The sequence below is a fragment of the Drosophila bipectinata genome, chromosome XL (assembly GCF_030179905.1).
Source record: "Drosophila bipectinata strain 14024-0381.07 chromosome XL, DbipHiC1v2, whole genome shotgun sequence".
NCBI classification, from domain to species: Eukaryota; Metazoa; Arthropoda; class Insecta; order Diptera; family Drosophilidae; genus Drosophila; species Drosophila bipectinata.
Genome location: NC_091734.1, coordinates 19,316,066 through 19,330,558, shown reverse-complemented (window position 1 = coordinate 19,330,558; position 14,493 = coordinate 19,316,066). Strand labels below are relative to the sequence as shown.

Here is a 14,493-nt window from a genome sequence, read left to right as displayed (position 1 = left end):
GAATTAAGGCAAGGCCGAATACTTTACAAAGCTCGTATTAAAGTCTTGCTACCATCAAATTACACTGGCAGAGCGTGACCGTGAGAAAACTTTCTTTTTCGTAATCGGAGGAAAATACGAGTTTTGCCGACTGCCATTCGGGTTAAGGAATGCCGCCAGCATCTTCCGAAGAACCAACGACGACATACTGCGAGAGCAGATTGGCAAGTTTTGCTGTGTCTATGTCGATGATGTTATCGTTTTCTCAGAAGACGAAAACGACCACATACGGACGTAGACTGAGTTCTAAAGAGCCTGCACGACGCCAACGTGAGGTGATGAGGAGCCCATTTATGTCAGACCGTACCCGTTCCCGATGGGGGCAGCCGATATGGTAGGTAGGTAGGTAGATTTTATTCCTACAATACGGAGACTGATTTTTCGTGAGTAATTTTCGAAACAAGTTTCCAATGACACGAATAATCCACTAAAAAATCTTATAGAGAATTCACGAATATCTTGAATCAACATGACATTCTCAAAATAACTTTTAAATTATTTGATTACTTATGAAGATAAGAACGCAATTCTGCCGAAAAATCATTCTTTTTAGGAAAATTTACAACACAAATCTGGTTTTGAAAAGCGCAAAGAGCGTGCAGAACACGAGAAGAAAAAAATAAAAAAGAGCAAAAAACAGACATCCCTAAACTTTTATCTAAAGATCCAATCACCAGCGAATTCTTCTCGACAGCAAAGTATACTGTCTGAAAACAATGAAAAACCACCAGACAAGTTCATGGCAGCAAATCCATCACCAGGACCAATAGGAGCTTTGGAAGATCCGAAATTCTTCAGAAAAAAGCAATAAGGAACATGGCTCGGAAAACCCTGAATTGTTTCCGGAAATTCAAGAACAATCCGACCGAGCAGAGAAACTGAACAATTTTGATATTGGCACAGTGAAAGATAAGATTTTGAATTCACAACTGACTGAAGATGCTATCCGTCGTAGTCATAAGAAAATGCCAACAAAATTTCCTCGAGATCGATTAAATTAGCCCTTCCCAATTTTATTGCTTTTCAAAAATTTACCAAACAAAGAAAAAGTTGAACGGAAATGGTTAGTCTGGAGTCGGACTCTTGAAGCATTTTTTTTTTGCCATGTCGTCTATTTAGATTGAGTACTCCAGCAAGTCGTTCTCATCTTTGTCATCCCGAAGGGTACTCCAAAAACCAAACGAGGAAAAAACTGTACGAGAGGCTACCAGCTCACGAAAATAATCAAGACCATATTCATACAACTTTGTGCCCGACATGTAGAAGAAGAAATTTTTTAAGAACTAGAAGATGCAAAATATTATGCTGTGATTGTTGACTCAACGCCTGATTCTTCGCATGTGGAAAAAACAACTTTTGTGCTGCGCTTCCTTCCTTTTCGACAAATCGTTTCGATGGAAAGGACATTTCCTTCGTTTCGTAGGAAAGGACATTTACAATCAAGGAAAGATTCCTGACATTTGCTGATTGTAATAAAAAAACTGGTCGAGACATCGCGAACCTGATCTGTGGAACGTTGGGCAAATATAATATTCCATTGATCGACTGCCGGGAACAAGGATATGACAGCGCAAGAAACATGAGTGGTTAGTTCCAAGGGGCGCAAAGCATCATTTGTGAAGAAAATCCATACGCTGTCTATTCACCGTGAAGAGCTCACAGCCTGAATCTTTGTGGTGTCCATTCCGCTGAATGTTGTCGAAAAGCTATAACATTTTTCGAAGTCATTAAGGAATGTTATAACATATTCAGTGCAATCCCTCAACGATGGGAACTTCTCAAAAGAAAATTCCCTCTTTCCTTCACAGTTTGTCCGATACGCGATGGTATGCAAGACTTGACGCCGTTAAACCTTTCACGAAACACTTTTCTGGAATACAAGAAGCACTTGACGAAGTGAAGGAACTCAATTTGACCGCAGAGACTCTCCGGGACACAGTGGCGGATCTAGGGGAGGGGGGGCGAAAGGGGCAAGCGCCCGGGGCGCCGAATCTAAGAGGCGCTAAATCGAGTCCGACTAGCAATATATGTTTCGAGAATACATATTTTCCCGCCGCGCTGCGCATGTAACGCTCCCTATAGAATACAAGTGTAAGTGTTGTATGATGTGATCAAAAGAAAAAGGGACGCTCGAAACGTCATAATAAACTTTCTTGCTTAAAAAGAGAGAGAGCGAGCAGTATACGTGTTACGAGTGTACAAGACGAGTGTACAAGCGATATTGAAAATGAGGTATGATGACAGGTGGGGCAATATTTGGAATATGTTGTAATTTTTTTTTTAATGAACCAAATTGATTTTTTATTCAGGTGGAATCTTTATCAAAGGAGATTCCGGAGATAGAAAACGCTGGACAATCATCTATTGGAATTGATAGTGAACAAAAAAAAACATGTTATAAGCGTTGAAGAAAACGTGGTATGAAATGCTACTGATTTTTAAAAGCCAGATAACATTAATATGAAAGTGGGAACAATTTTTTTCAGTGACAGATTTTTTCTAGGAGACTGATTTATCACAGGAAAATACAGGAACAGAGAATATTGAACTATCTATAAACAAAGACATAGGTTCTTGGCCCGGGAAAATTTTACAATCGTTTCGTGATTCGATTGTCAATACTGGAACAGAATCTCTACAGAATAAAAATGGTTCATTTTATCAAGATGATTCTGGAAGATCATTGAATAAGGCTTGGTTTCAACAAACACATCACAAACATTCTAGAATGGAAGGTTATGGAACGCTCTTTGAAGAAGGCAGGACTTCTCGACGATCGTCGTCAACAGCAGATCCGAAATGAAACAAAAGTATGGAGGGATATTCTCGAGCGTATTATTGCCACAATACAAACACTCGCAAAGCAGAATTTGGCACTAAGAGGACACCAAGAATCCGTTTCTGAAGATCAAAATCCAGGAAATTTCCTTGCTCTTATAAAATATCTGAGCAAATTTGATTCTGTGATGAAAGCTCGCGTGGAATCGGTTTCTGTTAATAAGGGACATCTATCATATTTTTCTCACAACATTCAGAACGAAATCATTGCGCTGCTAGGCAACAAAGTTAGAAAATCCATCATAAATGCCGTTAATGATGCGGTATACTACAGCATTTCTTTTGATACAACTCCAGATTCTAGTCATGAAGAACAAATGGCTCAGATCATAAGATACGTTGAAGTGAAAAAGAATTCTGTTGAGATTTAAGAATCATTCATCGATTTTATCCCTCTAAAGATGAAAGACGCAGAAGGAATGACAAATGAAATCATGAGTAAGCTCGAAAATGATGGGTTAGATGTCAATAACTCCAGAGGCCAAGCTTACGATAATCAAGCAACAATAGCTGGTACTTCTTCTGGGGTGCAGTAAAGAATCTTAGATCGGAACCCATTGGCAACATTCATTCCTTGTAATAATCATTCGCTGAACTTGGTGGGAGTGCATGCAGCTAATGTTAATGCCCAGGCAGTTACATTCTTCGGAACAGTAGAACGAGAATATACCTTCCTTTCAAAATCGACTCATAGATGGGATGTCTTGAAACAACACATCACAATCACAGTCAAACGTCAGTCTGATACTAGATGGAGTGCCAACGCAGCAGCAGAAAATACTTTATTTACCCAACTTGATGAAGTAATAACAGCTCTAAGAATACTCCGAGATACCTCTTCTGAAACCGGGGACACAAGATGCAGCACTTGTCATTGGTGCTGTTAAAAAATTTGATTTCCTGGTTCTGCTCCTCTTATGGGCAGAGATCCTCCCTTTTATTGACAGAATGCAGAAAATGTTCCAAACCAAAGGGATCACCATATACGAAGCGACAAAATTACTTGAGACATTGTCAGACCAGATAAAAGAGTGGAGAGTTAGTCTTTGCGACACAGTCATATTGAAAAGTAAAAAACGGTGTGAAGAAATGGGCGTAACGATTTCGAAGAGAAGAATCAAGAAACGTAAGATGCCAGGTTTACTTGCTGATGACGCTGCGCTCGACACCTACGAAGAAACAAGTCGCTTTTTAGTTGAAATTTTGGACAGCCTTTCAATCGAAGTTTCTACTCGTTTTGCTAGCTTGAGAGTGCTTAATGAGCGCTTCGGATTTTTCTTCAACTTCAAAGAATATCTTGATGACGATAAAGAAGTTTTGAATAGAAAACTATTGGAAGTTAACGATAAATGCAAATCATTAGCTAAAATTTATTCTAATGATTTAAATGGTACGGAAATATTTCACGATATCAAAGATGTCATTTTTCTTCTGAAAAGGGCCAATAAAAAGGGAGAAAGTCTTGATCTCACTCCAAAAGGAATACTATTGTATATTTCATCGTTGGGGTTAGAGGCGTACAAAAGACTTGTGACGGCATTGAAAATGTTGCTGACTCTAGCATTGTCCGTGGCTTCGTGTGAGCGATCATTCAGTAAACTGAAATTGATAAAATCTTATCTTCGCACAACCATGAACCAAGACAGGCTGTCAAATTTAGCTATACTATCTATCGAAAATTAAGTAGCAGCATCACTTGACTACAATGATATTATTGCTGAATTTGCGGCAATCAAGGCCAGAAAAGTTCTATTCCAAAAGTAATATTTTTTTGTCTTGTATAAACACAAATAATAATGTTTTTTCCGTTGTAACTGACAAAAGAATCGATATGAAATACAATTCATCAAACATATAAACTTTTAATAATTAATAACCTATTTACACTTAAAATACTCCTAATGTTATTCGTGCAGCAAATTGGGAGGGGGCGGAATTTTTCGCTTTGCCCCGGGCGCCAGCAACCCTAGATCCGCCACTGCCGGGACATCAACGGTATTCAAAAATACATGAATTCGTTTGAATTTATCTTGATGTCGTCGATTTGGTTCAAAATTTTGGGTGCTATTAATGAGAGAAACGTCGTCCAAGCAAGAGGAGCTACTTTAGTCTATAGACGTTGAAGTTGACAATCTGAAGGCTCTCCTTTCAGATTTGCAGTTCATATGAAATCGATGGGATTTCATTCTGAGTGAATGTTGCAAGAAGGTGGAACATTCCTGAAACTTTACCAACATTTCGAAAAAAATACAAAAGTATTTTTGGATGATGAAGACACAAGTCCAGAACAAAAATTTGAACGAAGTGTTCTCTTTTTTATGGAAATTCACCACGTTAGATGAAGATACTCTCCAAACGTCTGCCGGAGAATTTACGAAGAAGTACGTAGCTGATGTTTCCGAAGAGTTAAAAGATAAAATCGTCCATCTCAAACATATATGTATATGTAAATAATTTTGAAAATAACCTTCCTCCATTTGCATTGCTGAACGCTCTGTACTCAAAAAATCTTCAGAATCTTTTTCCAAATGTCTTTGTTACTTTGAGAATTTTTTGTACTCTCCCTGTTAGTTTCGCTAGTGGAGAACGCTCCTTCAGTGTTTTATCGCGAGTTAAAAACTTTCACAGATCTTGTTCTACACAAGAGCGTCCAACTGGTCTGGCGATTTTATGTTTGGAGTCGGAGTTAACAAAGCAGTTGGATTTCAGCGTAATAATTGATTCTTTTGCCTCTGCAAAAGCGGCAATAGCCAATTTAAGTGGATAAAAACTAACCGTGATAGCGACGATAACTTGAAAATTAGTCTTTTTTTTATAACCGTCATATTACGAGTCCTTACCTTTGTGTTCACGCTATTCTCGAATATTGTGTCCATTTCGCAACACTTTATTTTTGTCAGAAAATAGAATTTCACATTACACTATAATTTTTATATTGATCTTTATCATTCAAGTAGTAGTAGAAATAAAATATATTTGAAACTTTCTCAATCTTTTTTATTCCAAAGTTCTGGAACAGACTTCATATCGCTATTTTTTATATATAAATATGTATCTATACATTAACAAAATTCAACATAATTTTCGTTATTTTCAAAATTATTTTCTATTTTATGGGGGCCCGTGAATTGTACCCCCCGGGCCCGAAATTCCCTCTCGACGGACCTGCATATACATGTATGTATATTAGGGCGGGCAGGGCCGTAGCTAGAGCCTCGGGGGCCCTGGGGCTACAAGTAAATTTGGGGCCTCCTATACGGAAGTCTTTTGCCCCGGTGGGGCCCCTTCCCTTCGGGGGCCCTGGGGCACCGCCCCACCTGCCCCATGCTAGCTACGGCCCTGAGGGCGGATCAATTTGTTCCTGTCCAAAAAATCCTGAAAATCGTCCCCCATAATCGGAATCTACGAAGAATTCTAAGAAAATTTCACCATGAAACCATGTGTCTAAAATGAATTCCTAGCTCGCGCCGTGAAGCTTAAAGATTTCACTATGAGGTACACAAGGTATTTCGAGGTATTTAAGACATTTTAATGTATTTAAAAAAAACATACGCATTTTCCAATTATGTTGGAGTTAATTCTGATTCATCTTTTTACAAAAAATTTTATAATTTTTTTTTTAATTTATTTACCTTATAATTTATTTTTAATTTCGAAAAAAAGAGTCAAAAGAGTTCAGTCTTCATCTAGCTTTCTTTGAGTTCGGACGTCTACTTTTTCGCTCATGTCGCCTCTCGTTTGCACCGAGTGCAGTGCAGAAGTTACTGCTACCCAACTTCGTGGGTGTGAGGCCGTTCGGTGCGCGTCGATCTGCCGGCGTGCCTATCACACCACTTGTGTTGATTTGCCCTCGGAGGCTATAAAACTACTTATTAACATTCCGAACTTAATGTGGCAATGTGATAGCTGCGTCATTGGAAATGATTCGCATTCCAAAATTGATGAGCTAAATCATAAAGTTCTAGATCTGGAGTCCCGCTTCGAAAGCCTTAATGCCAAAGTTGACCTAGCCCTGGTAAATGGAGCGGCTGTGCCCGCTGGACGCGCCTCCTCGGCTGGGGTGCAAGTTGTTGCTCCCCCTGCTATGCCCACCAGCACTGGGAGCATAAAGGCTACTCTGGGGCAGGCCCCAACGGCATCTAAGGGGGCTGTCCCGAAGAAGAAGCGGATCAACCCTAATAGGCGCATTGTGGGACAAGCTCCCAGTTGCGCTCAACAATGTGGGTAAATTCGCGACGTCTACCCAACCGGATGCACTGTGCAAATTTGTCGCAGATAAGCTGAACGTGGAGCCCAATGATTTAGTCTGTGCTAGGCTGATCAAAAAGGATGCTGACATCAACGCCCTCAAGTTCGTCAATTTTAAATTGGGAGTTCCAGAGCAAAATTTCCCAACAGTCTTTAATGACGATTTTTGGCCTATGTCGGTAAAAGTCAGCCGGTTTGTTCATAGAGAGCCGGCTAAGGTTATTGACCTCCCGGCGATTCTACCTTAACCGCATTTGCAATCTTCAAAAAACCCCCAGTAAGCGGCACCGCTGTCGCCGTTACATCTTATTCTTCTCAAGCTGCAGTTCGTCACCCCGATTGCTCTCTCCTGCGCTACCAACAACAATCGGCGTGGGCGTTCATGGTAACGGTTGACGCTGTCTTCAATTCCTCCAATAATTGGCTTCGTTTGCTGATCGATATTCTTCAACAACAACAACTTTTTTCAAGGCGAGTTGTTTATTTCTTATCTTCACTTGTGGATGCCCAGCAACAACAAGACGATGGTAATCGAGACGTTGGCAGCGCATCGCTTATTTTATCTCTTTTCGCTGGGCCACTCGCTGGTGCTTTCTTTTCGCCGATGGAAGATGATTATTTACGTTTTGGACCCGTGGGTGGATCTTTGCTGCGTTTGGATGTGCCTGACTATGAACGCTCAATGTTTTCACCTGGCACGGAATCAAATTATTTAAAAATATAAGATCAAGAATTTTGGATAAATCATTAAAAATATTATTTACTTGGGAGAGGCCCAGACTAAAAATCGCAGGTCTACTGATGAGTCTAATGGAAATTTCTATGTGTCCTTGTCGGCTATTTTGCAAGCTCTGCGTATTGGATATGCCTCCAGATGCACCAGCACCAGGAGTGCACTTTCACCATCACCGCCTTGCCGTCCAATTCCCAGTTTGGACTGTAGCTACTCGTCGTCCTTGGACCCTAATAAAAGCCTAAAAGTTCTATTCCAAAATATATCGGGAATGAGAACCAAGACCCGGATGGTATTCCTCAATTCTTCTGCCTGCGATTTTGATGTAATCATCCTTGTGGAAACGTGGCTCAATGACAAATTCAGCTCCTCTGAGTTCTTCGAGCCTAATTTGTACCATGTATTTCGAAAGGACCGAGATGCATTCAGTACCCAGTGTGAGCGAGGTGGAGGTGTGATCATCGCTATCCGTCGATCTCTTCAGGCTACACCACTGCGCCTTCCGGTGGCCGACCCTATACTGGATCAGCTTGTTGATTCAATCCAGGGCTTCCATGGCCCGTTCGTCATCATTGCATCATACATCCCTCCGAACAGCGCATTTAGTATATATCATGGAAAACATCACTAGTGTCTGTGCTAGAACGTCGGACCCTACCGCTTTGATGGTAGCTGGCGATTTAAACCTGAGCTCCATTGTCTGGTCTTGGGACCCGGAATCTCCCTGCATGCTACCAGAGTCATGAAATTGTAGTTTTAGATGATATTTTTAGTCTGGGCCTCTCCCAAGTAAATAATATTTTTAATGATTTATCCAAAATTCTTGATCTTATATTTTTAAATAATTTGATTAATAGTAAAGTAGAATTATGCAATGTACCATTAAGTCCTTGTGATATGCACCACAAGCCGTTGGTAATTAATATTGAGTTTTATAGTTTTTTGCCTTCTGCTTCCCCCATTCCATATTATCATCTGAATGATACTAACTTGTCACTTATTTATGCCTCTATTTCAGCCTTTGATTGGGTTTCCCTTTTTTTGGATGGCTCAATCGATGATTGTTATACTAAGTTCTTGGTTGCCCTTTTTAATATTATTGATACTTATGCCCCTGTGAGGGTACAAAGATCCTATAGGCTACCCTGGTATACAAAAGGTTTAAAAAACTTAAAGAATAGAAGGGATAAGCATTACAAAAGATTTATAATGACAGGGGAGTCTCGAGCAGGAGAGCTGTACTGGCAATTTAAGCGGGGATTTAATTTCCTTAATAAGTTTCTCTACAATCAGTATATATCCGATGTCGAAGCTAGCCTTCGATCCAATCCTAAAGCTTTTTGGCGGTTTGTTAACAGCAAAAAGTCAAAATCGGACATACCTTCATCCATATGTTATGGTAATTTAGCAGCCGACTCGGATCAGGGCGTTTCTGATCTTTTTGCAAAATACTTTGCCTCTAACTTGGAGCCGAAGGTTCCTTGGAGTGATCATGAAACTCTTCTTAGCATTGAGCCTTTTCTTAATGTGAGTAACATGGACGTTTTGGACGGTGACCTAGTTGAAGCCACTGGACATTTGACCGAGTCGCTCACACCTGACGTGGACGGTATCTCCCCATTCTTTCTTAAGAGGAGTATCGCTTCTCTTTCTACTCCCCTTCAACTGCTGTTCTCCTTTTCGCTCTCTTCTGGTAGATTCCCCCACCGGTGGAAGATTACTTCTATAACGCCTATTCACAAAGGTGGCAGTAGGTGTGATGTTACCAACTATCGACCTATAGCCAAAATTTGCAACGTCGCTAAGATACTGGAGCGGATAGTAACTAAAAAATTGACTTTTCTGGCTCGCAATTTTATATCCCCCAACCAGCATGGTTTTTTGCCTGGCAGGTCCACTACCACTGCGTTTTAAAAAATTTCATTAGTTTAGTGTATTTCCTTGTGCTTGAACGATCGATTTTACAATTTTTATTTTTTTTATTCATACGGGAACGTTTTATGCTAAAAATAAACTTTTTTGTCTCTAGAAATCTCACTAAAAAATTCATTTTGGCGAAAAAAAAGTTTGTGCGTGAAAAGTCGATCGTTCAAGCACAGAAGAATTTCATTACGAACATATTAAAAAAAATTTGAAGTGAATCGGTTCAGTAGTTTTCCGCCAATTCATGTCACCGCAAAGTCATTTTTCAAGAAACACCTTTTCGAGATATTCGCGTTTAAAGTTTCAAGTTCAGTTCAAGGCCGCAATGAGGCGCACGGTTAGGAGCGCTGTAACTTTTTTTCTACTGCTCCAATCTCTACGAAAATTTGGGAAAATATTCTCAAGGAGTTGTTCTTCAAGATAAAGCAATAAAAAAATTTTCGATTTTTTGAAAATAAAAAAGGTATATAACTCCTTAAGAAACTTACCTACTAGATACACTTTATTCATTTTCCTCTCTTTATTTATCTCCCTCTTCTTTTCATTTTACTCTGTCCCTTCATTTTGTACTTTCTTGCTTAGTTCTACTTCTGTGATATACCCAACAGTTTCCACGCTCTGTCTTCTCATGAGGGTCCTCTATAAGGTATAAGGACGTCTATATCCTACAGCTACCATAGGAACAATCTGTTTAAAATCAACATTTAGTATGAAAAACTTTGTTTTTATAGATATCTTAACCAGTCTCACAGATTATGTGTTTGGTGCAGGTATATATATCCTTACCAAATTTGGTTCAAATCGGATAACTATATCTTATAGCTCAGCTATATCTTCCCATACAAAAAGATGGTCCAATTTCTAAAAAAAATTTTTTTCCAAGATCCAGTTATGAAAGGGTCAGAACTTAAGAGCAATCTATAAAATAAATCCCTATTTGTGTCAACTCGTGACATTTTCCTAGTATGATATTGTCTAAATTTTTTTATGTCTTTATTTTTAGGATTTTTTTTTAATTCGGCAGCTTCATCAGATAATTCTCCTATCGAAACAAGCGCATAATTTATAATTTCCGGACCGTGGACTAAAACTTTGTGAACTGAAGGTAGAGGGTAATACCATGGGTAAAATTTATTTTGTGTCAAGTGCAAAGCTTCCAAATTTTTCGGTATTTATTTTATATCCAGATGCCATGCATTGCAGTAATTTTGCACATCTCTCTAAACATGTTCATCCAATCCTGTTATATCAGCAGACAATTTTGTATCACTAAAAAACCTTCATGCCGTATTACCGTCATTTGATGTTTTCGCCGCACCATAAATTAAAAATATAAGATCGTGCAAACACACACAAGAAGAACCTATTAAAATTAAATGCAAGGGAATATCAAACAAAATAAAAACTATTAGTGAATGAACAAATAGTTTTGGAAAGGTAAACACTAGCATGACACACGAATACAGAGCAACAGCATAACAAGTAAATATACGGCAAAAGTGATATGTTGATATGGTGCTAGTATTTTTACGATATTAGGGACATAGGCAAATATACATACATACATACATACATACATACATATACATAGGTTTACACATTTGTTACCTTTGGAGACCGACAAACACATTGGTATATAAACGAATTGTAGAATATTGTGGGATCATTACTAAAACTTTAGCTAAACATGAGAAAGACGTTCAAAATATGGGCAAAAAACATGTATTAGTTCATAGTAATAAAATAATAACAATAATTATTATTAATATATCAAAATGTATCTCATTTTATAGAAAATACCTTCAACTTCAAAATCCATTACAAATAATTTGAATTTGAGCACGTAAATAATGATCTGACCACTTCAAAGTTCGGCTATTCGTGTTGCGCGCAGCTGAATTTTACAAATGAACATCTGTTCACATCTTCAAATCTATTTTTAGAAAATCCCGTTAGATTCCTAGGTGACGCTTAGTACTTATCGAACTACTTAAAACGATTGTAAATATTAGTGTGCTTACGGGAGAATTCTACATATTCGAAAACAAAATCAAGTATAACCTGTGAATGTTATTTGTGTGTTCACCACTGATTAAAACAATAACACTTTAAACAGCTTTATATTGCTGATTTTTACGATTTTTACATTTAAACATGGGTTGGATACAAAAGGTATATATCACTAAGGGTTTGACGTCATATTTATTACATTTAAGGGGGTATTATATCAACTTAAATTAAAAATAATTACGATAAAAAGTTGTTACGTACCGAACTAGATGCGACTGGCCAAATATAAGGATACAAAATAGACTATATTGAACTCCAATGTGCAGGAAACGGATCATTTCAATTGATTTTTTAAAACTTATAATAATACTTGATTTTGGTTACTTTCCATTATATCCATAATATCCTTTCCTTTATATTCACTTGGTGAAATTTTGGCCAGCGATATTTATATCCTTTTTATTTTGGTTGAAGGTACGATGAAAAGAAAAAAAATATTTCTTAATCGATCTGCTTTATATTAAAACGAAATACGAAAAAATATAAATTTGTATGCCTGTGTAATTAATTGTGGTTTTTAATTGATTATCCATTTGTTATAAATTGTTATAAATTGTTGTTATTGCAGGGGGTTATATATATAATTTTGACCAATTATAAGGTAAAAAGAGAGCAACGCAGTAAAGGAGACATGTCCGACACTATAAAGTGTATATATTCTTGTTCATGATAACCTGATGAGTCGATATAAACATGTCGGTCTGTCTGCTTCTACGCAAGCTAGTCTTATAACATTTAAGTTATCGACTTTATGATCTGTGTTTGGGTAGCCTTCCGCAGTGAAAAAAAAAAGAGCTCCAAAAAACATAGTGCGATTTTGGATTTGGTGATTTGGAACTTTTGAAGAGACCTAGTAGGAATTATTTTTATACCCTTGCAGAGGGTATTATAATTTTGGTCAAAAGTGTGCAACGCAGTGAAAGAGACATCTCCGACCCTATAAAGTATATATATTCTTGATCAGGATCACCTCCTGAGTTGATATGAGCATGTCCGTCTGTCCGTCTGTCCGTCTGTCTGTCTGTCTGTCTGTCCGTTTCTACGCGAATTAGTCTCTCAGTTTTGAAGCTATCGTCTTGAATCTTTGCACACACCCTTCTTTCCTTTCCTTTGCACGCAGTATATAAGTCGGAACGGCCCGGATCGGCCGACTATATCCTAAAGCTGCCATATAACTAATTGATCGGAAATGGTATAACTTTGGTGTTTTTAGAGTTAGAGAGTTCAAATTTGACATGAAAGCTATTTTTGGTAAAAAATTACGACATGCCAAATTTTATAAGGATCGGCCGACTATATCCTATAGCTGCCATATAACTGAACGATCGGAAATGACCCAACTTTTGTGTTTTTGAAGATAGAAAACTGAAATTTAATACAGATTCTATTTTTGGTCAGTTGATCCAACCTTCCAAATTTCATTAGGATCGGCCGACTATATCTTATAGCTGCCATATAACTGAACGATCGGAAATGACCCAACTTTTGTGTTTTTGAAGATAGAAAGCTGGAATTTAATACAGATTCTATTTTTGGTCAGTTGATCCAACCTTCCAAATTTCATTAGGATCGGCCGACTATATCTTATAGCTGCCATATAACTGAACGATCGGAAATGACCCAACTTTTGTGTTTTTGAATATAGAAAGCTGAAACTTAGTGCAGATTCTATTTTTGGTCAGTTGATCCAACCTTCCAAATTTCATTAGGATCGGCCGACTATATCTTAAAGCTGCCATATAACTGATTCATTGGAAATGCTTTAACTCCGGGTTTTTTTAGCGTTAGAGAGTTCGGATTTTGTACGAATTCTATTTTTGGCAAAAGAATACGAGCTACCAAATTGCATAAGGATCGGCCGACTATATCCTATAGCTGCCATATAACCGATTGATTGGAAATGGCATAATTTTGGTGTTTTTCGAGGTAGAAAGTTGGGATTTTCTATGGATTCTATTTTTTATTTATTATTTTTTCTATTAAAATAATACTACTTATTAAATTTCATATAAATTGGCCGACTATATCCTATAGCTGCCGTTTAACTGACGCAACTTTTGTTTTTTTGAAGATAGAAAGGTGCAACTTCGTACAGATCGATAATTACCTAACTTTCGTGTTTTTGAAGATATAAAGTAGAAACAAAAGATTCTTTTTTTGGTTTCAATCGAGTTTTGGTAGATCAATCTATTTGACCTATCAAAATTTCTTAAGGATCGGTCGGCTATATCTGATAGCTGCCATATAACTGATTTATTGGAAATGTCATAACTTTGGTGTTTTTAAAGTTAGGGAGTTTGCCACACCTTTCGTTTATTAAAAAAATTTCATAGCGATCGACCGACTATATCTTAAAACTTCTATATATCTGAACGATCCGAAACGCTATAACTTTGGAGTTTTCTTCACATTTTAAACGTAATTTAGAATTTTTATTGAGAACTGGTACATATAGTAACATTTTTACTTACTGTATTCAATCATCGAATATGTCTATCATAGCCATCATCAATAAATCTCCAAACTTTGAACCCCTCGAACTTTTACATAATGGTTATGCCAACTTTTGAGACAATAGACTTATTAAATATTACTTTTCATTTTGAATCTGTGGTAGATTTATTTCTTTTTTATATACTAAT

At 37.7% G+C, this 14,493-nt stretch overlaps 1 protein-coding gene across 1 annotated transcript in view; it reads right to left on the bottom strand.

Moving 5' to 3' along the window:
• Lcch3 (Ligand-gated chloride channel homolog 3) overlaps positions 1-14,493 on the bottom strand; it is a 623,958-nt gene that overhangs the window by 497,395 nt on the left and 112,070 nt on the right. Inside the window, exon 2 of the mRNA XM_070282243.1 lies at positions 12,053-12,246. Within this exon, the coding sequence (XP_070138344.1) occupies positions 12,053-12,129 (77 nt within the window). The 5' untranslated portion in view covers positions 12,130-12,246. The remainder of the gene's footprint in view (positions 1-12,052; positions 12,247-14,493) is intronic.